This window comes from Pteropus medius, unplaced genomic scaffold (genome assembly GCF_902729225.1).
Source record: "Pteropus medius unplaced genomic scaffold, Ma_sr-lr_union100, whole genome shotgun sequence".
NCBI lineage: Eukaryota > Metazoa > Chordata > Mammalia > Chiroptera > Pteropodidae > Pteropus > Pteropus medius.
Window position 1 is genome coordinate 12,638,706 of NW_024346667.1, and position 25,976 is coordinate 12,664,681.

The 25,976-nt window shown below is 33.9% G+C and overlaps 1 protein-coding gene across 1 annotated transcript in view; it reads left to right on the forward strand.

The window, feature by feature from the left end:
- MTMR9 (myotubularin related protein 9) overlaps positions 1–12,130 on the forward strand; it is a 35,236-nt gene extending 23,106 nt beyond the window's left edge. Inside the window, exons 7-10 of the mRNA XM_039876070.1 lie at positions 203–344; positions 2,449–2,669; positions 4,090–4,241; positions 7,261–12,130. Coding sequence (XP_039732004.1) covers positions 203–344; positions 2,449–2,669; positions 4,090–4,241; positions 7,261–7,424 — 679 coding nt within the window. The 3' untranslated portion in view covers positions 7,425–12,130. The remainder of the gene's footprint in view (positions 1–202; positions 345–2,448; positions 2,670–4,089; positions 4,242–7,260) is intronic.
- Positions 12,131–25,976: the final 13,846 nt, after the last annotated feature.

Genomic DNA, 25,976 nt, shown 5'->3' on the forward strand with positions numbered 1-25,976 from the left:
GTTAGAATGTAAAGGAGTTCTTGCCTTGTGAAATTTGAGACTCACAATAGTTTTATTTTTTTCCCCCAAGGGAAGCTCTCTTCATAAGCCTTATTTAGACTCTAAACCCTACTGAATATCGTACTCAATAAATATTTATTATTAACAGAGGTGATTGACTATGTCGGAAGCATCCCATTTGTACTCTAAATTTCTCTATCAGGGAAGGAGCATCCATACTGATTCATGGAACAGAAGGTACTGATTCCACACTTCAGGTTACCTCCCTGGCTCAGATCATCTTGGAACCAAGAAGCAGAACCATCCGTGGTTTTGAGGCCCTGATAGAAAGAGAGTGGCTACAGGTGAGAAAAGCTATTTTGTGTGCAGAGGAACAGCTAATAATTGCTGCTGTGATCCTGGTTTGTAGGAGAGGATATAAAGTATGAAATTTTGATTGATTAAAATGTTTAAACTATGTTTAATTTTCTGGAGAACAATGAATTTATCTTCCTCTCAGTAAATGTTTGTAAAGTAATCTTTACTGCCTCTCAATTTCTGTATCTCTCTTTGCTATACTGCTTATTTGGCACTTCATTCTCTTAAATTCTTATTAGTTGGATTTTGTTACCTATAGGGGAAATGCAAACAATGTAAAAAATAGTCTTGTCTTTCAGAGCTTAGTCTTAGTAGAAATAAAATACATAAACAAGGGAGGGGGAGAACAGGCATTTGTAATTACAACGTCCTGCTTTTTAGGAATTTCTGTCTTTTGCTCTAGTCTAGCTCCATCCTACCCTGTTCCTTAGCCAGATGAAATCCTTCTCATTCTTTAACATCCAGCTAAATGTCCTTGCTTTCATGAAGTCTTTGGGACTTTGACCTCTTTCACAAATAAAATTGGTTAATTTTCTTTGTGGTTTATTTCCTGAATTAAACCCAAATAAAATGACTTCTTTGAGATCAGGGAACCTTGCCCAATTCATCTGTTTATCCGTAGGACACAGTACAGTGCTGTCATACATTGTTGAATGACAACTAAAATAAAGGTCTCAAGAGACCTTTCAGAGATTAATCCCAGTCAGAGATTAATTTATGAATGCATATATACTGCGTAACTTAGTAAACAATTGTGATTGAAAACAAATGTTTAGATATATCTTGAAAGTGGAAGTATCTCTGGAGAAAAATCATTTCTGGCCCTTTAAGTTACATTTCAGACTTATTTTGCGTTAATGCTGTTATGTGTACCATGTCTACCCTGTTTGACATTTGAACTTTATCTCTGTTTAAGTCAAACTATCCTAAATATTTGGTGAAAATATATTTAGCTATATACCTCATGATACATAGCAAACAAACAAATGTACTTACTTATATATTATCATTTTAGCGGGTAGCAAAATTCCATTAGCCAGTGAAAAATGGTCATGGCAATATCTTAGTCACATATCATGGTATAAGGACTCAAAGATAAAGCAGGTCTGTGGAATCCTAGAAAGGTTTGATTTGGGTTAAGGTCAGTTACTCAGGTTCCAGGTGGGCCAGAGAGCCAAATGATTCTTAAATTTTCTGTGGTCAGTAGATGGCAGACTCTTCCAGTTCTTTTTGGGAGAAGAGAGAAACTAAGGACAGCTTTATCTCTAACATAACAGTATTCATAAAGATCTCTTCGGGACTGCAACTTTTTCCCATATGTAATTAAAGATTTAATATCAAGAGTGACCTTATAAAGGTCACTTTGTCTGTGAGAATCTGATAATTGTCTCCTTTTAGTGGTGAGGCTTATGTAACTTAAAATAGCCTACAATGCTTTGGACATGTGCAAGGTGACAGCTGTCTTTTGGTTTGTATCTGAAGAGCTTATGTTTTTGACTTTGCTCCAAATTACACAGACCTAGGAAGATCTATAAGTTTGTCATTACTGAAATTTTTCATTTGATATTTTAAGGACAGTTGTAGTTCTCATGGTTATGTCTTAACTATACAGCCTCGTTAAGTATTTGGAAATTGTTTTAAACCAAGATATTATTAATCTAAATAGCAGCCACCCAAATTATGTGATGTTCCATTTAATAAGAGCTTCATTGCACCCGTGTGAAGTAACGTTAATGAAAAATGGTCATGGCAATATCTTAGTCACATATCATGGTATAAGGACTCAAAGATAAAGCAGGTCTGTGGAATCCTAGAAAGGTTTGATTTGGGTTAAGGTCAGTTACTCAGGTTCCAGGTGGGCCAGAGAGCCAAATGATTCTTAAATTTTCTGTGGTCAGTAGATGGCAGACTCTTCCAGTTCTTTTTGGGAGAAGAGAGAAACTAAGGACAGCTTTATCTCTAACATAACAGTTAGAGATAGGTGGTCACCAAAAGTGGGGCTATGGTACAGGTCTTCTTACTCCTTAATAGAATGTGCTATAATGTGATCTCACTAGGTTATGATTATCTCATTTCCATCTTTCCGCTTAGGCTGGTCACCCATTCCAACAGCGCTGTGCACAGTCAGCCTATTGTAATAGCAAGCAGAAGTGGGAGTCACCTGTATTTCTTCTCTTCTTGGACTGTGTATGGCAGATTCTTCGTCAGTTCCCTTGTTCTTTTGAATTTAATGAGAATTTCCTCATCATGCTCTTCGAGCATACTTATGCCTCACAGTTTGGAACATTTCTGGGCAACAATGAAAGTGAAAGGTGGGTACACTGCTCACAGGGAGGCCATTTCATTTTAAGTTGTTTTGGTCACTTCCTAAAAGAGACTAGGATTTGGTTCTGCATTAATGTTATTTATAAGATGGTAGACAGTACAGTTAGTATAAATTACATGAAGTATATTCTTATTATGAGCCTATCACATACTCTAGTAGATTAAAATTAGTCCATATCTTACATGTGGAAGAAGCCTTAACATATGTTCCAACTTCACCATCCAATTGTATAGACGAGGAAGGTATTATCTAAATAAGTTAAATGCGTTGTCCAGGGACACAGAGCCAGCTGGTCACCAAAAGTGGGGCTATGGTACAGGTCTTCTTACTCCTCTTCTGACCTTTCTCTGTTAAAGCAGTGTATATAACTTTAATTCAGCATTTAAATAATATGTTTGACTGTGGACTTCTTTTTGGTGTTATACCTATTAATATCCCCCTGAACTACATTAAATAAAGGAATCACAAATAGATTTTATTTCACATCCTGATTCCCATTTGGTAGAACCTACCAGTAGTGCTGATTGAGAAGGATTCTGAGGCTGTGTTGGGGCTCAGCTGGAAAACGTTCAGAAATTGGCTTGCCATGGGCTCGGCGGGTGGGGGCTGCAGGGAGCAGTGGGAGCAGTGGTTTCCTATCCTCGCCATGACTGGGTCCTGGAGACATAGCAATTAAATCTAGTACCTCATAGGTTCTGTGAGTAAGTGGATTCTTTTTATTGCTAGCATAATTATATGCAAATAATTAACTTGAATGAAGCTTATAAATAAGTAATCAAGTTGTTTGGGACAAAACTAATTTTATAGTAAAACTTCAGCTTAAATGGGATCTTGTGAAAACTGAATTTAATTATCTTTTGGGTTAATGTCAGGTTTACTACAAATTATCTTTCCTTGTTAACATTTATTTTTTCTATAACATGCCAGTTCAGTTTCCATCCTTAACAGTTTATTCCATGGTAAAATAATATAGAATTTCAGGATTATTATGAAGACTGTTCATTGTCTATGAATGTAGATTAAATCTGTATCAAGGTACATATTTATTTTTAATCTATTTAGCTATCTTCAATTAAAATACAATCCCAGACATAGTAAAGGACTTGCATATAGTAACGTTTTCTGGGTTAATGTTCAACACCGAACCTGACATGACCGGATTCTGGTTGTTTCCCTCTTGCTGGCCTTGAAAGCCTATAAAATTATCTTTGTTTTATTGTTTTTGAGAGTTATAATGCTGACTGAATGTTCTGACAAGTATTTTTTACAACATTTTATTCTTCTACTAAAAGTCTTGTGTTATGTCTTCTAACATACAGAGAGAAGAACTTTTCCCATTAAGAGGAGTATTTAATAGTAGTTGTTATAAACTAACTGCTTTAATGGCAATTTGCTTTCTTGGTTAGATGTAAGTTGAAGCTACAGCAGAAAACGATGTCTCTGTGGTCTTGGGTCAATCGACCCAGTGAACTGAGTAAATTCACCAACCCTCTCTTCGAAGCCAACAATCTTGTCATCTGGCCTTCGGTTGCTCCACAGAGTCTTCAGCTCTGGGAAGGTAAGCCAGGCGTCCCTTGCAAACATTTTATCATTAGTCAAGGATGCTCTTCCAACTGCCTTTGAGTACATGTTGTTGATATTCGAAGATGATGGGGTGGACCTGACCTCAGACCTCTGTGTAATTATTTTTTTCTCAGTTGGGCATGGGTCTCTCTTTCATATCAATTATCTAGTCACACTTACTTTTCAGTCTCCATGTGAGAAATTAACAGTGATTATTTAATGGGTAGTGCTCTTTGTATTAGATATTTTCTCTAGATAATGTGGTACATTACTTTGATTTATTGTGATTAAAAAAACAAATTTACCAAGTTAACACTTTTAAGTGTGCAGTTCAGTAGTGTTAAGTATAGTCACATTATTGTGAACAGGTCTCCAGAACTTGCAGATCTGAAACTCTTTATTCATTAAACATCAACTTCTAATTGCCCCACTCTCCGACCCCTGGCAACCAACATCTGCTTTCTGTCGCTGTGAGTTTGTCTCCTCTAGTTACCTCCTGTACATGGAATCGTACAGTGTTTGTCTTTTCGTGACTGGCTTCTTTTACCAACATAATGTACTCAAGGTTCATCTGTATTGTTGCATGTGACAGGATTTCCTTTTTAAGGTTGAATAATGTTTGGTTTATCTATGCATTCGTCAATATACATTTGGATTGCTTCCACATTTTGGCATATAGGTGTATAAAATATCTCTTCAGGACCCTGCTTTTGAGTCTTTTTGAGTATGTACTCAGAAATGGAATTGCTGGAACGTATGATAATTCTGTGTTTAATTTTTTGGGGAACCTTCATCCTGTATTCTATAATGGTTGCACCTTTTTATATTCCTACCAACAGTGCACAAGGCTTTCAATTTCTTTACATCCTTGCCAACACCTGTTTTTTTCTGGTTGGGTTTTTTCCCCCCTTTGGTAGTGGCCAATCCTAATAGGTGTGAGGGAAAGTACATTACTTTTTGTGTAAGAAAGTTGGTAGGTAGTTAGGACAAGAATAAATTGTAAGCTCCTAGAAGATGATTTCTGTTTATTAAGCAGTCATTAGGATGGTTTCTTTTGTTAAATGCTACTGAAGAGTTGAAGAGCCAGCCTAGATAGAATCTATAAATGTACACAAATGCCATCCATTAGTGCAGTAATGTAGATATCTCTTTGTTCATGTGGAACAGTAATCTATGCTTAATTTCTAAATCTGTTCTAAAGGAGGTGTTTTACCTACATTTAGTTTTCAGACTCCTGAAGCTTATCTTCTTAAATACTTAAATAACTTTTTTTAAATAGCCAAAATCTACTAAAAATATATTAGCTATTCAGTAAAGAAAGACTATAAAATACCATTTAATTTCTTTTTCATCATTTTGAAGGTAGTGCTTCTTTATTCATCTTTATATTAAATAGCATAAAGCATACACACAGGAATGGTAGCTGTTTGCTAAATTGAACTGAATTAACATAAATGTCAGTTATTATACCTTGTTCTGATATGTTATACGCCGAAGGACAATTTGTGTGTGGAAAATTGTTTGCTCTTTATATGTAAAAGGGTCTCAGATTGCTTTGCTTTCTCTGCTTGAGATCAAGTCTGTTTCTGTCACTTCTCTGGATGTTAGTTCTCACATCTTGTTCCTTTTGTCATATCTGTCATTAGCTGCTTCCTTCCCCTTCAGTTTATACTTCTAACCTTATCTGTTGAGGTGTCCCCTAGTCAGATTGTGAGAAAATGACCTTAGGTAGTCTCAAGTTTGTCTGAGTCTAAGCGTTAGTGCTTTGGGAATTTTTCGCTGCTCAGAACTTCTCATTGCTTACTTTCTTGATTGTTGTAGACAGTCACAGGCACGGGATAAGTGATCTCTTAAATGAGAGACTACAGCTACACATCTTGTTTGGGACATCTGGGACAGTTTACCTAAAAGCTACCGTCATGCTTCATAACTGAAATAAGAGACTAACTACTTGGGAGAAAAGCCAAATTCGGGAGTTGAATGGCCTGAAGGATGATTTAACTAGTTTTTATCAAACCTCATTGAGAGTATAGGGATTCAGTGATAGAAGGAAACTTTGTTGTTACATGAATGAATTCCTACCACTCTATTAAGAATGGAATTTCCATATGTGTGTAGTGCTTCCTCAACTTAGAATTAGAAGAAATTCGATGTTAGGAAAAATCTCACGGTAGGTATAATCAGACTATTTAGCTTTGAAATGTTTCTCATCATAGTTAACCTTTACTATTAAGTAATTCTTGTATATAGGGCAGGATTTTAAAAATAGGCTTTTGTTTTTCTTGTAGAAAAAAATCAACACAGGTCAGTCAGTCTTTAAGCTATGTTCCTATTTTCCCTCTATGATAGAGAGTAGGATTTGGACATATATAGAAAGACTCTTTAAGGGCCCATGGCAAATTAGTTTATGGATCGTGTTTTAACAAATCATAAAACTTTTGTGAACTGGCCAGCTACTGACATGTTGCAGCCTTGAAAGTTTTTGTACCTCCTTACTTGAATATCTTTAAGCCATTATTTGGGGATGATAACATAGGGTCTCCACATAGAGGAAAAAATGTCTCCTTTTAGTCCTGAATAAAATAATAAGTCTTATTTAGGGAAAGAAGCAATTGCCTGCTTAATTGGAAGACTGCCTCTTAAGGAATAGAGAGAGGGAGAGAGAGCACTGAAGTTTAGACTTTTAAATAAACTGGAAAGTTTATGCATTGTAAATTATCAGCTTGTTTTCTTGAATGTATCAAGGAACACTATTTTGATCTATGTCATAATTTTGTGGGGGTTTTAAAGTATTAATGAGCACATATACATAGAAATAGTGACTTCTTGAATACTGTACTTAATTTTACCCCTTACCTCAAGATTCCTGTATATTATAGGGTATAATAAAACACAGATGTGAATTGTGAAAAAGTAAAAAATTAACACATAGAATTATACATTATCCACAAGTTTAATGTTAATCCATTGTATGTATCTTTCTCCCTTCTGTTTTCCTCGCCTGGATTCAATAGGTATTTTCCTACGTTGGAACAGATCCTCCAAGTATTTGGATGAAGCATATGAAGAAATGGTTAACATCATTGACTATAATAAGGAATTACAAGCAAAAGTAAATATCCTTAGGAGGCAGTTGGCAGAACTGGAAACTGAAGATGGGATACAGGAGAGTCCCTAAAAGACATCCCCACACCGTGTAAGGACATCCTCGCACCATATCCCACTTCTCTTGCCCTTCAGCTCACTTTTACACAGTAGCCTTGAACTTAAGGCTTAGATGTGAGAACCCTTTGATGTAATGGATTTCTCAATATTTTATGAACAAAACTTATTATAATTACTCATGTTTCATGTGGCCAGTTAGGCCTCTTCACTTCGGGAGCAGGAAGGAGGTGCTAGTCATTTTATTTTAGGTGAATCAGGTGACTTATGTAATGCCATTTTGTGTTATATGCCATTTCATTATAAGCTTTTCTTTGTATCCACTTTCCAAACAGTGCTCCAGACCAGTCAAGGATATGATTAATCTCTTTGGGGAACATTTGTCAGTTTAAAAAAGGATCAGACATTTAAACACTTTGAATATAAAAATATTTTTCAAAACTGAAGTGGTGGATAAACCAAGAATTTTATGTTTAACATGTCATTGCCAATACCTGTGCCGTTCTCTTTAAAATAGTTTTGGACCATCAAGCTGAATTCATTCTCATTCTGGTTTGTCAAGAAATTCTGAGTAGTTATTCAAGGTAAATTATTTTTACAAGGGCAACAGGTATAGTCCTCTGATATTTACATTTTAACAGTAGACACTAAAAGTATGTGCAATATAGAAATGTCTAGGAATTTGTTACTGATGTGGTGTTGTTACTGTTGAATTGGTCTTTCGGGTTTTTGACCGTACATATTAAATGTGTATCAGATGCTGGATGTAACATTAAATCATCATTTATAATAGATGTTAATTTGTAATAACTAAACTACAAATATGGTTTCTTTGAACCAGAGATGCACTGCCCTTGTCTGAAATTCTTATTGCACTGGTTTATGTATGTATGTGTATGTTTTATTGTGTTTTATTAAGTATTCTAAGAGTTTACTAATACTAAGGTTACAACTTTCATGTTGGCTTCAGCCTTTTGAAAATTCATCTCGATTCTGCTGATTTGTCCATTATATGTTAGGCAAATATAATTTAAGTGGAGGTGAAAGTTTATGAACATGATGCAGCTATGTTTTAAACTTCAGAAACAGATTTGAAATGTTTCAATGCTATAGAAACAGTGATGACTGTATTAATGCTATGCTAGTTTATGCCACAACTCTGAAAGTTTGCAGCTCAGTGCTTTCCACGTACATTTCTGTTTTGTGGCACTCCTCATTTTAACAAACACTATCAATTTTAGTTATCCTTTAAAATGATAGTTGAAGAGTAATCATTAATACCATTTCCGCTCCATCTGTATATAACCATTTCAGTGTAAAACACACTCAAACTGAACCTTGCTTTTAGAGCTTTGTATTGAGCTAAAAATGTAATTTTAAAAAATTGACTCTATCAAAATCTATGGCCACATTCGGAAGCCTTAGAAAGTGGCAAATTCTTTCTATCTCGTTGCCCAAGTTTCATCTCTTTTCTGTTTCCTGAGACTTGTACCGAAAGGCTGGACAATTCGTATTCAGAACTCTCTTTTGGTAGATTTGCCTGCCTTTTCCTCTAAGCTCAGTTTTATTCTTGACTTATTTTCTTGGCTATAGTTATGAATCTCAGGGCATTAAAGCCCTCACCAAAAGGCTAAGGCAAGGAGCAAAGGAGATGTACTTTCTTGCTATGGATATCTCTGTATTATGTGAAACGTCTATATATTTTTTTAAAAGAGGAAACACCCTAGCTTTTTTATGGTCCCTCAAAATTGCTTGCCGCATTTATTTCACACAGCTGACCTTTTTGTCTTCTCCTAATTTTGTCTCAAGACTAGATATGAAGAAGGAGCCTTAGTCTTCTCGGTTAATGGACCCATAAGGAAAACCATATAGAGATTTTTTTTTTTTAGTGATTCTTTAAAAGTGACTTTCCACTGGTGATATTGATTGGCCGTAGGGCTTCTGTGGGTGGAAGCTTTGGAGGGAGATTTTATCAGGTTTGTTCACAGATAAATTGTATGCCATCATTTATACTTATCTTCCTGATGAACAGTTTATATGCTGACCAGACAGAGTACAATAGCGTAGTGTTTCAGTTTCTTTTTATTTCTCTTATTGAGACAGCAATCTTAAGCTGTTTGGACAAGTTTGCATTTTAGTATTAATTTATAATCAGGGATTGTCCAAACCTCAGTTCTGATTATAGTTTGTAAAAACAAACTGGTATCAGTGCACTTTCAAAGGGGTCATCTAAAATGCAAATATTAAGGTTTTCCCAAACTTGAGAACTCTGTCAAAAACAAGTGCTTCATCAGTATAACCTGAAGAGGGTTTTCAGTAATACTATTAAGTTACCTATCCCTTGGATGAGAAGACTACATGCAATAGATATCCTAGTAAGAAGATATTTGTTAAACATTAATTTGGAGAATTGCCTTTGATAAATGTGCTTTAAAAACTTTAATGAAGAGAATGGTGGCAGAATTAGTGAGCAAGCAAATTGCCCCATAGGAGCCAATAATAATCAAGTGAGATATATTCAAGTTCTTGTATATTAGGCATCTTCCAAGTATTCATTTACAGTGAACACTGGTTTACATTTTTGGGATGCAAAAAGTATGCCCCAAACAGAATATTTTAAAAATAAAAAGGATTGCTACAGCCCTCTATCAGCAATATATAGATCTTTAGATTGAAATTAATTTTTTTAATCAAAAGAACATGATTGATAATATAAAAATGCTGACATTTCTTGGGTGGTAATACTTAGGTAAATATTTGGTCAAAATTTTCCATTTCAATTTTATTAAATGGAAGAAAACAAGCAGGAATTGTAAAATCTAATAGGTTTAAAACAATCTATAAATGTGTTTTATTTCTAAGGAAAATTGTTGAAGCAAGATTTTAAATCCTGCTTTCCCCAAGATTTTGGAGAAAACTTTGGAAGACAATAGATAGTCATTCAGATACCATATGGGAAATTTAAAAACTTTTCTTTGAATTCTGAAACGTCATTTACAGAAGTGAGATGCCATTACTTTTCATTTTAAAGGATGAAAATTAGTGAGATTTTAGTCTTTGATTCAGTTAGTATTTATGTTAAATAAAAAAATCAATATCATGGAAAAGATTTGCCCAGTAGTTGTCTCATGCAGTGAAAAATAAGAATGTTTTGCTGCATTTTTAAAAATCTGGTTAAAGATGTAACTTTTCTAGTCAATCTGGTTTCAGGATTAGCTATTTTAACTATAAGTCTTAACGAGGGCATCAAGTTCACTTATTATCAGACCTTAACCTGAGCAAAAGTTTGGGTATTTACCTATATCCAAATTTAATGAGTGAAAACTGTATTGAGAGTATTATGAGCACTCTTTACCAGAAAATTATTTCCTAGACCAAAAAAAAGGCAATTTGTAGAATAGTTGATTCCCTGTTCTGGCAGCTTTGAAATTTACCAGAGAATGAAGTCATTCCGTACATCGAATACAGGTTTATGCTATACCTCAAGACAACGTAGATTAGTTATTTTTTTATTCTTTAACATGTCAGATTCTTTCCCCTCCAGAGCTGATTCTAAGTTATTACCAGATAGTATTTTTATGTAATTCACCATCTTAACCAAAAACATTAAAAGACTGATTTCTCCATTTATTATTTATTCTCAGATGATATGAAATGCTAATTTTCTTACAATATCAGTTTTCTACTTTTTATTTTATTGAAGAAAAGTAATTTTACCTTCACTCAGTCTTTATGATCTAGTGTCCACAGCATCTTCCTTTAAACCAACAGCCCAGTGGAGACCCTCTGAAACTGTATAACTCGATTTTAGAAAGTCTGAACTTGTTATCATAATTCTCTCTAAGAAATCCAATGTCCTGTTTTTGAACTACACTGTGGAACTGTAGTTTGTGCTTAATTTACTGAAAGATAGGCTCACAGTAGACACTACTTTGTCCTGAATAATAATTCCTGATGAGAGTTTACTGACTTTTAGTCTTTCCTTAAACTATCTGTGAGTATACAGATTAACTGTATTTGTGATTTGTAATTAAAACAAGTTACAGAACACTGCCTGTGTCTATCTACCCAAGATATTTGTTTCACTTTTAAAATGCACATATCTTTGGAGAGGTGGATTATTCTACACAAATACACCCTGAGTTCTGTTGTTTAGAATACTTATAGCTCTATTACCACCTACCCTAAAAATGTACTTGCACAACTTAGTTACTTAAAAAAAAGAATATGTATTTCTTCAATAGTGGGTATTTGAATTGTACTCTTGATATATTTGAATGTGACTCTTGGAATTAAGTGCACTATTATTCATGTCTTACACAATAAAATTGCACTGTATGGCAAATGTGTCTATAATGTATGCTTTGCTCAGAGTGCTGTAATGTACAGGTTTCTATATTGTGAACCTGTCTATAGTCTTTGGGAAAAATACTAAACTTTTGTAGATGTGTTTAACATTTTTAATATTATTTATGATGTTCCCTAAATGATAAGTTCAGGTATGTCCTAAAACTGGAATCATTCATCTTGAGTTGGTTGCTTTCTCAAGCTTGGTTTATCAAATCAAGAAACAACCTTTTTCAAACATTGTACTGTTATCTTAGTTTGCAAGATTTATGGGTGGTGTTCTCCCTCTGCCTCCGATGACTGTTGCACAGATGCTAGTGTTCAATTTCTATAGACAATGGTAATAAAATGTGAATATATTGAAATGCTGGTAAATCAAATCTGTAGGCCGACTTTATTTTTTTTTCAGATATTTGTGATTTTTGCAGTGTTTCAATTAAAACTGACATATATAAATATACATACACGTATATACTTTGTATTTTGAAAAATTCAGAGCCACAAAAAACACTGCAAAATAGTACAATGATTTCTCATATACTGTTCACCTAGATTGAATAATTGTTAACATTTTTTACCTTTGACTTAATGCTCTTGAGTGTGTGTGTTATTTTGTTGAAATACTTGAGGGTAAGCTGTAGACATCATGACCTTCCACCTAGTACTTCAAAGATATCTCCCAAGAATTAGGAGTATGTATTATACATATTATTTACTCAGTTAAATCAATGAGGGGAATAGGGAAAGTTTCTCCTTAGCATAGATTGTCAACAATGAAATGTAGAAAGAATGACGAAATTAGAAAGTCGCTATTTGGCAGTCATCATAGTAATAATCTAGGCAGTCACCTTAAGTGGATATTTAAAACCTAGCAAGAGAAAGTTTGTGAATAAAAGCACATAGTCTCAAAGTATTTTTTTTATAAAATACTGATTAGTTACAAAGAGGAAAACAGTAACTTTATAGATAAGAAACCTGGTAGATACCACCAGGTTAATATGTCCCATTACTAGTGGTGTTGATTATCCAAGCACAATTAACTCCACTAGTAATAGGACATATCACTATCATGTGCCTTCTGATATGATCCACTGAGAAGACAGTATCACTTGTGTTGCATTTTTGCAAAAACAAAAAAAAAGCACAACCTGAATCTAATTTTGAAGAAGCATCAGGCAAACTTAAATTGAGGAACATTCTACAAAATAACTGGTCTGTATTCTTTAAAGAAATTATGAAGCTTATAGAAGAAAAGGAAAGACAGAACCTTTTTATAAGTTTGAAATTATTTCAAAAGTTTTTAAGACGCACAAGTGAACAGAAAACAGCAGACGGCATCCATACAAAGCTATAAAATTCAAATGAGAAAATATTTCAGCTGATAAAAATTACTCCCATTAATGAAACATTAAACAGAAACAAACTGTAACCCATTCCAAAAGGAATATATATCTTTCAACAAAACTTCCAGACATGCTGTGAAAAAACACCACGAGAAATTACAAAACCTGGAACTGAAATAGACCAAAAACAAAATAGGAAGGGTAGAAAACAAGGGTTGAATGAACTCAGGAAAGAATTTAAGGAATAAAAAAGTCATCTTAAAGGTGAAATTATAAGATACTCAGGGAAGACTAGGTGAACTAAAAATTTAAAGGCCAAGCGTGAAAATAATAAGCAAAAAGATCAAAGAGAAAATCATCAATGTAGAAGACACTCAAATAAGAGGCTATGTGTAAATGATTGGAGGCCATGAAAAAGAAAAACAAAATAATGGAACAGAACCAATATTGAAACTAATCCAAGAAAAGTTTCCAGAAATAAAAAGTCTGAGTGGAACCGGATACAGATTGGTCAATTCCAAGACATATCCTAATAAAACCATTAGACTTTAAATATGAAGGGGGAGTGGGGGAAATCCCCAGGGCCTCTAGGCAAATAGAGTCACTTAAAATGAGGTTTCCATTAGAATTTTCAACAACATAAAGTAAGACAATAATGAGGACAGCATTTTTGAGAAATAGAAAAGTATGAATCAAGGATTTTTTTATTAAGTCAACCTGTACTTTAAAAATCATAACTGTTGAAAAGTTTTTAAACATACAAGAACTCAGGTTATGCTGCAGTCAAGGGTGCTTCCTGAGAAATCTGTGAAAAGATGAGTTTCGTCCAATTAGGAGATGACTAGGAAAATTATAGGGCTCTAAATATATTGTAAATCCCAGACTAAGACAAAGGTAAAGACAAGGTTGGAAGAATATAGTGTAGAAATGATGTATTTTGACAAAGTAGAAATAATGGAATTTTTTGAGTAAGAGATAAAAAGAAAGAATAAGCTCATTGACTGTCATTTAAATAACAGGTAGAAGTCAAAGATACCACTTAAACCCAACAAATCAAATTGTAGAATGTTAGGACAAAGGTGTCTATGACCCCCTTTATAAAAGTATTATAAAGATATCTCTAGAAAAAATTCACATCTTTTTATACCCAAGGAAATAAAAATGCCAAAGGAACAAAGTAAAGAAATACAGTAAATATAACCTAATACACCTAGTAAATACAACGAAAACAATGTGATAATTGAAACAAAACAGCAGACATCAATAAATGTCATTTACTTAAATATCTTCAAATTGATTTATAAAGCAAAACCCAACTCTGCTGTGTACAACAGACAGAATTAAAACAAGTGACTTAGAAAGGTTTTTAAAAAATGGTATACCAGTCCAGGTTCAATATATTATAAAACTACAGTAATCAAAACAGCTTAGTACTCAAAATAAACACAGACATAAAGACCAATGGAACAGAATAGAGAGCCCAGAAATAAACCTTTGTGTGGTCAAATGATCAAAAAGAATGCCAAAACCACATAATGAGGAAAGACCAGTCTCTTCAAAAAATGGTCTTGGGAAAATGAGATCTCCACATGCAGAAGAATGGAGCTGGACCACTACCTTACATCATATGCAAAAAAAAACCCAGAATGAATTAAAGATGTAAACATAAGACCTAAAACAATAAATCTGCTAGAAGAAAACATAGCTTCACGACATTGGATTTGGCAAGGATTTCTTGGATATGACACCAGAAACACAGACAACAGAAAAATAGATAAATGCGACCACAGTGAACTGAAAAACTGGAAACAACAGAGTAAAATAGTAATGTACACAATGGGAGAAAATATTGCAAATTATTTCTCTAATAAGGGGTAATATCTAGAATATATAAAGAACTCCTACAACTCAACAACAAAAAACCAATAACCAAATTAAAAATGGACACAAGACTTGAATACATATTTCGCCAAAGATGTGCAAATGGCTAACAAGCCTATGCAAAGATATTTAACATCATGAATTATTAGAGAAATACAACTTAAAACCACAATGAGATATGATCTCACACTCATCAGGATAGCCACTACCAGAAAATCAAAAAATAACAAATGTTAGGTATGTGGAGAAACTGGAACTCTTGTGTATTATTGGTGGGAATATAAAATGTCACAGCAACTATGGAAAACAGTATGACAGTTCCTCAAAAAAATTAAAAAGAATTACCATAAGATCCAGCAATCTCACTTCTAGGTATACCATCCAAAAGAATCTAAAGCAAGATCTTGAAGAGATATTAGCACAGCCATGTTCATTGCATCAATATTCACATTAGCCAAGCCACCCAAATATCCATTAATGAATGAAGGAAGGAATTCCTGTCACATGCTACAACATGAATGAAACTTAATGACATTTTCCTAAGTGAAATAATTCAGTCACAAAAAGATAAATACTGTGTGATTTCACATATACAATATTTAAAGCAGTCAAATTTGTAGTAACAGAAAGTAAAATCGTGGATATATTGTTAAACATGTTCACAATGATGTGAATATATTTAATACCCAACTATACACGTAACATGATTAATATAATAAATATTGGTTTTTACCAGTATTTAAAAATTTATAATAAAACAATGTGAGATTAATATACCTACTTTTCAAATTTAAATGTTTTTAAACTACTGTAAAGTTCAGGGGAGAAAAATAAGCCATTGGAAAAGCGTATAGTGTGACATAAGCAAATTGATGGAGTAGGCAGATCCAACCTGGACAAACTTCAGAACCAAGTTTGTCAGATTTCTGGAAAAACAGTCAAAGGTTTACACTAACTAAACAAATACTGAATAAATTAAAAGGAAATGAGAACTGTAGAAAAATTTTGTGGCATTTTTACCCACCTGTTTCACCACTGTGGGCCCTGTTGAAGGCATCAGAGCAAACTTAGTAAAACATTATTACATATGTCAGTTGTAACCTGTCTAGAGGCTACCTAAAGGACTGATAGAAAGTGTTCTCCGTTTTGCCTAACTCAGAACTCAGGCTGGAAAGGCAGTGGACTTGGATCGAAAATGCTGTGAGGAGAATTAACAATCCACAAAATATTATAGTCAATATATATAATACTCAAGATACCTAAGGCCTGGGAGGAAAAGCTAGGAGAGACTGTTTGGTAAATTAAGACATTCAAAAACCTTGTGTGTATGAAGTAATTTAGAAGGCCACATACATGCCTAGGTTAAGATACATGTTTAGAAAAGTATTGATAAGGCCCAAGTTTTCACATAGAAGTGATCCCTAGATTGACTACAAGCCTGGTGTTGAAGGAGGGCCCCAACACAGAACTGATCTGCAAAGATTAGAAGAGATAATTTTTGTTTGCTTGTTTTGGTAATTTTAAAAATTTCCTGGCATTCAAAGAAATCTCTGCCAAAACATTAGGTTAACATGAGCCGAAGGAACAGAGACCTCAGTAACCATACATGATAAGAAATCCAATCTTTGCAGAAAAATAGTTTGGGAAACTAACTAAACAAATAGACTACTACAGTCTTCAATAATAACAATAAAACAAACAAAAAGCCCTCAGCAAATCCTGGGGAAGAGCAAGAATCTAATTTTCAGTGTTTCCACTTTATAATATTGAAATGTTCAGTTTTCAATAACACCAACAAAATCACAGGACATGCAAAACAAAACAAAACAAAACAGAAAATTATGGCCCATTCAAAGGAATGAAATAAAATGAAATAGACTATCCCTGAAAATTACAGACATTGGACTTACTAGAGAAAGACCTTAAAATAACTGTCTTAAATAGCGTTAAAGAGCTGAAGGAAGACATGGTCAACAAATTGAAAGAAATCAGGAAAATGTAGGAACAAAATGCAAATATCAATAAAATGAAATTATAAAAAGGAACCAAACAGAAACAAGCTGAAAAGTGTAACAACTGAAATGAAAAAGAATCGCTAGAAGGGTTCAACAAATTATTTGATCAGGCAGAAGAAAAATCAGCAAACTTGAATACAGGAAAGTTGAAATTGTCCAGACTGAGGAGCACAAAGAAAAAGAAGAAAAGTGACTAGGCCTAAGAGACCTGTGGGACACCATCAAGTAGACCAACATATGGACTGTGGGAGTCAAAGAAAGAGGAAAGAAAGCAAAAGATTATTTGAGGAATTAAGGGCTGAAAACTTCCAAAATTGAAGACAGACATGAATTTACAAATCCAAGAAACTTAATGACTACCAGAGACCCACACTGAAACACATTAGAATCTATTGAAAGGTACATCCCACTGTGTGAGGATAAAGTGATAAGGACCATATGAAAGCTAGAAGCAGAGTTCTTACCAGATCCAACCATTATGGCACCCTGATCTTGGACTTGCATCCTCCACTGTGAGAAAATAAACTTTTGTCATTTAAACCAAAAAAAGAGACACAAACCATAAAGAAATCTTGAAGACAGTGAGAAAATCAATGCATACAAGAGATTATCAACTGATCCCTCACCAAAGTCAATGGAGGCCATGAGCAGTGGAATAAATATATTTAAAATATTGAAAAAAATTGTCTACTAAAAATTCTATATCCAGAAAAACTGTCTTCCAAGAACGATGGAGAATTTAAGATATTCTCAGATAAATAAGAGCTCAGAGAGCTTGTTACCACTAGAACTGGTCTACAAGAAACACTAAAAGAAGTTGTTCAGGGTGAAATAAAAGAACACTAGACAATAACTCAAAGCCATATAAAGAAATAAATCTCCAGTAAGACCTATTGGTTATTTATCCTTTCTCTCCATCAAGAGCCATTGCCTACGTTTAAGGGCTTGACTTGACTTTTTGGCTACCTAGGTCATGCAGGCTGTCAGTTCTTTCCTTTGACTATTAGAAGGAATGACTCTGAAGGTAATAACCTTTGTACTCTCTTGAGTCAGTTGAATTGTTTGATACTGCCAGAGATACTGTTTCTCCCACCTGAAACTGATATTTCAAATAATTTAGTAACTTTATGATCAGAAATTTGATAAAATTGGAAGCTAAAATTTCAAAGCCTGACAGGAAATTTTTCTTTAAAAAAAAAAAAAAAAAGGCTTCCTCCTCTAAACTAAGATAAAATTATGTACCCAGAGAGAAAGAAGCAAATTTGGAAAATGTAGTTGGACAAATAGATCAACTATGATGTCACTTAAGTTAAAACCCAATTCTTTGGGAGAATTGACACAATTGTCCTTATCTTACAAATCTTTGTGAAAACAGAAATGCAGCTCTAGAGGCAGTTCAAAGCCTACCTACCTTTACCGCCCTCAATTCCTCACAGTGAAGGAAAAAAAACATAAGATGAAGGGGGTTGGTTTGTTTGTTTGTTTTTAAGCACAAATTGCCACTCTGGCTCCAAGGCTCCTTGTCAAAGACAAACACAAATCTTAATTTTTCTTCTTCACAAATAATAAGAAAAAGTCTTAGCCTTCTGAACAAATAAACTTATTCCACCTGCTATAAATTAGTGGGATTCTGCCTTATTGTACTGTCTCATGGCTGAAATTTAAAAAACAAAACTGTCAGATCTCTGGTTGCATCTGTCTAGATATGTATATGTATGTCTATCTCCAGAGGAGATTATTAGAATTGAGTTGTAAAGGGCTCAGTTTAATTGGCTCAAAAGAATTAAGCACTTATATTTAAAAATTCTCAAAAAAATGATAGAAACTGATCCAAATGATTTTCAGGATCACTTCATCTGGTAAAATATTTTATATTAAAGCTGATTTGAATTTGGGTTGGTTAAATAAATGTGTCTTTAGAGTTATAAGCGTTAAGTATAACACTTTTATTCTACCTAAGTTTATTAGTCAAATAAGTTCACATTATCTCTGTTGTAAAATTTGTTGGCAAGAAAAATAACTCGGTGTGATAAATTTTTCATAAGTAACATAAACATAATTATCGAGAACAAGTAAATTAAATATATGTAAATAGAATAAAAGTATTTTTTTTTTAGGTAAAACTTTTTAGCAACAATTATATAGTACGTGTACTTAAAACAGTTTCCAGAACTCTTTTGGTAACTTGAAACCTTAGAGTTTTGCCATTAAGTGAGATGATGGGTCAAGTAAAATTTATTGACTATGTAGATAATTTCCAAATAAGATAAAATATTGAAACATTGTTAAATAAGTCTAATTCTACTTTTGACTTCTTTTTTCAGAGAAACAAAAAGATAAATTTGGATCTATTAATAATATGTTTTGTGCTTTGTTGAGAAAGCATATATTTCTAAAAATTATGAAATATATTTACCAGTAAAGGAAACTATGTTTCTGAAAGTTATGAAATTATTCATAAATTTGCCAATCTAAAGAATGTTAATTCCTTACTTTTAGTTGTCATGAGAAATTAGGGATTCTACTTAATAACAAAGGGTATAATATATGTTTTCAATAAGAAAGAAAGTATAAGGTATGGAAATGCATGTTTCAGAGAATTAAAAGAAAATGGTTTGTCATAAAATAAGTTGGTTATTTCCGAACAAATAAGAAAAACAACCTAAAAAGGACAAGGAATGTTGCAGAAGGTTTGCAGAAAAGAAATCTTGAGAAAGGAATTTTACGTGTGGTCAAGCTAAATAAGATTAAAATGAATTTAATTTTAAAAATTAATTTAAATATCAAAAGCTGATGCAAAATTAGAGTTTGATTCTTTCTCTGTTAAAAGTTCAGTTTTCCTGTACTATCGGTATGCTATTAATGAGAGATTATAAAGGGAAAGCAAAGATTTCGTGTTTTATTAAAATTATTTCCTGTGCTGTCATCAGGTCTTTGATTGTTTTGGTAAACTGAGTCTTCTCAATATTAAAGGAGCTAAATTTTGCTTACAATCATTTAACTTTCTGCCTGCAAAGTCTTTGTCACCATGATTAAATAGATAACTAAGTATTATTTCAGTGACCTAGAATTGTTTGACTGTTTAAAAACTCTGAATATGTTTGATAAACTTCCCAAAAATTCAAAATTAAATTGTCTTTTTCTTAACTGGAAAATAACTGAGATTTTTAGAAGGATCCTTGAAACATTTCTAAGGAAATATCTCTCTTTATAAAAGGGGGGAAATTAAACTAATTAGGCCTATTTGATATGCTAAAATTACATGGGAAGCATTGTCAAATAAAAATTAGGTTGTATTTGTATGCGTATATCATTATAAAAAAATGTTCTAGAAATTATATAAAATTTCTAAGAATCTGCAATATCCTGATATATCTTAAAATGTGTATTGCAGAGAAATAAACAACTTCTTTGTTGATTGCATTATCAAATCTTTAACCATGTCATTTTAAGGCTTTTGTCATTTACATTATTTTATTGATACTTCTGCAAGCATGTTTTCGTCTTCAGAGACATTCATAAAGAGTACTCTAACATTTACTCTAAAATACAGGTTTCTGATAAACTTTCAGATCATACCATTAAACTAGGTGAGAATTCACAAAACTCAGAAAAAAACTGGATTCATCAAATTGCTAACAAAAAGCTCAAGATCAACAAGAATTAATAATATGAGATTGAATGAACTGCTTAGGAGGATTATAATTTTTATGATTTTTTAATTTGAAATATTACTGCTTTTTTTGTTGTTTTTCCAGACATAAGGAAACCTTTTTTCTTAAGCTACTTATGACATAGAACAATTGGGTAAATTATACCTTTGTAAGCAGAATAGAAGTATATTTTTCTCCTTACTTGATGCCTCCAGAATTCAGAAATTCTCAGTGAGTATTCTTATTTTTATGGCAATATTGTTGTTTGCATAAGTTTAATAATAATCTGCTCTCCTTGTAACAGGACACAATTGGAAACTGGTTCTATTACCAAGGCTTTGACTGGAATGTCATTTGAGAGAGACATGCTCAGACTCAGATATGACTAGACTGCTTTAAGGAATTAAGATAGACTTATGGAAGCCAATCAAATCCTTGGAAATATCAGCCTGGTAGCTTGCTTCCAGGGTTCCCAGCATCCTTACAAAGTGAGTAAGGAAGGTGACTTCCTGGCAGGTGCAGGATATTCATATTTTGAGGACCTCAAGAAGACAGGAAGTCACAAAAATCTATATGTATTGCAAGTGAAGTCTGATAGCAAGTCCTTGCCTTGGCTTTTCTGGCATTAAGAGGTCTTTTATGGTTCAATCTTAAGATTCCTTATAAAAAATTCCAGCAAAGCAGATTTAATTACTATTCTTACTGATCCTATATAAATAACAGGCCAAGTTTATTGAAATTACGTTTATTGTACGAAACAAAATTAGTCTTAATTTGGCTACCTTTGGTAAAATGAGGGTGACTTCAAAGAGAAAAACTGTTTCAGTAATTACACCTTTGTGGATATTAGATTCTAGTGCTGTTCATTATCTTTTGAAGTTTTGTTCCAGTTTGTAAACTGAACTGGATCCTAAATTCTTCTAGTTTCTTCCAATATCTGTCTATGAGTCTCCAAACTAATGTTTCCAATTTTTATCCCATCCTTTGACGTGAATTCATTGAGAACTAAAATGGTCCCTTTCCTAAAGTCATGCAAGGGAAAGTGGGATAATCTGATATAAACCAGAGAAATCACCACAACAGCTCATATATGGACAATTTTTGTGCATGTCGCATAAAAATCACCAGAGATATTCAAACTGCAAACCAGGAGAATCTTGTCAGGTTGTCACTGCCTGCACTCCCGATTCATGAATGCTCAGTCGACACGTTATTAAACTTTAATTTCTTCTTCTCCTGCTAATCTGTCTCATGTCAATTTGATTATCAGTCTAGCAAAAGATCATAGAAGGGTAGAGAAAAAAATTTCTCCCCAATACAGCCAACTTTTTTTCTCCTTTTCTCTTTATCATGACATACACTTTTTATTCCTTTACCATCATTTTAGAAAATTTGGGTAGGAAGCAGAAGTCAAAGATTTGTTTTCATTACTCTACATTTACCCTCAAAATCTCTCTTTATTTTTTAAAATTGCCATGCATTGTTCAAAACAAAGTCAGAAGAAATTTTTATAAATATTTATTGTTTCCAACAATTATTTTGTTGTTCCTATCCAGTCTTCATACATATGTATATCTTTTTTAAATACAGTTATCCAAGGGACAATTTTATGTTTTGATTCTGAATTATTCATAAATGTCTTCCTATAAAAGTGCATGCTATTCACAATTACAATGTAAATAAACTATACTAAAGATACATTTGTTTTGCAGATCCTGTTCTGACACACACACTTAACGGATATCCTCGTTCCTAATAAAAAAGGGGACTTCTCTTCTGTGGTACTGACAAGGGCTAAGACATTACGTGTGGGTCCTGGGCTCTCCATTCCATCATTTTGACTTGATAGATATTTTGACTCCTGTCCTAAATACAGATATTTCAATAAAAATCATGCAAATATTAAGCTTTTTCACTGAGAACATATATATATATATTTTTTGGCACTTTGTTTTAGAACTTGTCCCAGCCCAAGGTGACTCTAGAATTGCTAGATTCACTTAATGACTCTATTAGTCACAGTTCTCCAGAGAAACAAGACCAATAGGATCGATCGATCGATTGATAGATCAATTTATTGTAATGAATTGGCTCACCTGGTATGAAGTTTAAGAAATCCCAAAATCTGCAAGCTGGAGACCCAAGAGAGCCAATGGTGCAAGTTTCAGTCCAAGCCTGAGTCCAAATGCAGGAGAAGACTGATGTCCCAATTTGAAGTCTGTCAGAGAAAGAGATGAAAGTCTCCCTTGCTTTTATCCTACCCAGGCCTCCAACAGATTCGATAAACTTTACCCATGTTGGGGAGGGCAATCTGCTTTACTTAGTCTGCATTTTCAAGTGTTAATCTCATTTTAGAAACACTCTCCCAGACATATCTGGAACAATGTTTAACCAAATATCTGGGCACCCCATGGCCCAGTCAAGTTGACACATAAAATTAAGCATCACAATGGCAATGAGACAGAAATTTCAGAAAAGCAAGAGACAGAGACTGGTCTATATCTTATGGAATGCCATGCCCAGACCAACTTAAAGCATTTTTGTCAAACAATTTGTTTATGAGCATGTGTCAACATTTAATTGTAATCTTATAGGCTGAAGAAAGATTTCTAATAGGTCAATTCAAAAATTCACTATAAATAGGGACATTTCATGAGAAAAGTGAATTATCAGAGCAGCAGCCCTCAAAGTGTAGTGGTCCCTGGGTCAGCAGCATGAACCTCACCTGAGAGCTTGTGAGAAATACATTCCCAGAACGCACCCCGTACCTACTGAATCAGAAACTCTGGACTACAGACCAGAAATATGTGTTCTAACAAGCTCCCCAGCTGATTCTGTTGCACACAATAGTTTGAGAACCACTCGTTTGATAATTGTTAGGTCAGATGCTTAAAAAGAAAGTCTGGTTCAATGTCACTACCCTCTTGACTGTCAGGAGACAGTCAACGGGGAGGTGGGGGTAAGTGGGAAACGAGCCTGTCAGAGCAAGTCTTAATCAAAAAATTTCTTAAGCATTTATTTCAGAAATATTAATTTCTTTCTAACAGGAGGTTATGAATTACAGAACATGTCTTGAGTGATATTTTTAGATGTGACCAGCATTGCTTTCATCTGTTGACTAGAAACATCCAAACTTGTAGAGAAATTTTACAAAAAATTGAGTCAAACAGAGGATATGCCTGAAGCAAGATCTCAACAGACTGAGAACAATGCTTCCAAGAATAACAGCTTGTAGTTTCTTTAATGCACCTGAAATTAAGGAGGGAACAAAGGAAGTTTATAGGAAGGTGGGAGAAAGTAAGGTGGGGATTGGCTCTTGAGGGTGGTCACACTTTAAAAGGAGGGGTCTGAAAGGGGGCATTTCAAAGGTGTGTTAACCTAGATGCACAGAAACAATAGTCAGGGCTTGCTTAAGGCAAAGATAAGCCATTTTGTAAAGAAGTGATATGCCTGTGGTGTGACCTGCCCAGTTAGGAATTTATGATCAGATCACCCTAAGATTACTTTCTGTAGAACCCATTTTTGGTCCACACATCTCTTCTACTGGCACACGGAGAACTTCAAGGATGTAAGGAATCCTGAGGCATTGAACTGGCCTTTTACAAATGGGAGAGGGAGAGGGTGAGAAGGCCTATAGCCTACGGGGCTTTTTCTGGGAACTTCTAGGCCAGTGCTGTACTATGGAGATACAATGCAAGCCACAGATATGAATCACATAAGTAATGTAAAATTTTCTTCTAACCACAATCAAAAGAGTGAAAAGAAACAGGTGACATTAATTATAAAACTTTCAATTTAACCCAACATATTTAAAATATTATCTAATTAACCTATAATCAATGTAAGAGATTTCATATTATCTTTTTCATCTCTTTGAAATCTGGTGTGTACTTTACACTAACAGCATACCTCAATTCTGAGTAATCAAGTGGCAAGTGCTCAGTAGCCACACATGGGGTGTGGCCATGGGACAGTGTGATCTTGACCAAATTCTCCTGCAACTGGAAGGAAAAGCCTGGTAACTGGACTCTGCGTGACTGGAGCAGAAGCTGCGGCCTCGTGGAATTTATTCTCCTGTTCCCCGTGGCTCAATTCCATTATTCCTTCTGGGCGCAAGGCCCTATCCAAGCAATTCTCTTTGCCTTTACACAGAAATGAGACTTTCCCTTCATATTTTAGATGAAATCACTGTGGGATCCTGAAATGAAAGCATGGAATTTGCATGTGTTTATTCTTAACCACATACAGATCTTAAACAAAACACTATCTTTGGACATGCCCTACTTAGAAACGTTCTCATATTTTCTAATTGCGTAGAGAAAAATATGTTTTCATTAAGTCAATATAGATCTGTAATCAGTTTTTTATAAATAATTTATTTTCCTTCCTCATTTTACATTACTGACTTTTATTTGGACAATTCCCATTACTTCCCATTAAATTTTACAACAAAGATTTGATTTATCAATCAGGGTCGTCTTTTTTTTTTTTTTTTTTTTCTCATTTCAGAGTTAAACAAATACAATTTCTCCCTCTGTGAATCTCCTTTTGTGGTCATTATTTCTACAAAGTCTATTTTTCCCAAGTGAAATTTTACATATTTACATTGTTAGGAAGATTTTTAGTTATTTTTATTGACAGATTTTACTGCATGTATTTATTTTACTTTTTAAAATACTTTTTACACTTTCTCTTTTAAGATCATTTTAGACCTCCAAAGTAGTAAAAATAGTAGAGTTCCTTTATACTCTTCCCACAACTTCCCCTAATATAACATAACCATAGCAAGATTCTCATAACTAAGGAAGTAACATTAGGACAATGCAATGAACTAAACTACAAACTTTATTTGGGTTTCACCGGTTTTTGCACTAATGTTCTTTTTCTGTTCCAGGATCCGATGTAGGATCCCACCCTATACTTAATCAAAAAAATAAAACCAAATATGAGATGGATTGACTCCATAAAAGAAGCCATAGGCAGAGTCTACAGGAGCTGAGTGGGGCTGCTGAGGACAGAACACTGTGGACATTGCTCATTCATAGGGTCGCACGGAGACGAAGCTGACTCAATGGCATGTAACACACATTCTTGACTTTGGTGTATTACAATCCTGTCTTTCCTGACTTTGAGACTTTTGAAGAGCAATGGTCAGTTGTTTTGTGAAATGTTTCTCTATTTGTGTTGTCTGATGTCATGATTAGATTGAGGTTATGCATCATTGAGGACATGACAGAAGTGAAATGCTCTTTCCAGTGCATCAAATCATAAGGTACATGATGTCAATATTTCTGATGATGTTAACCTTAGTCACTTGGTCAAGGGGGTG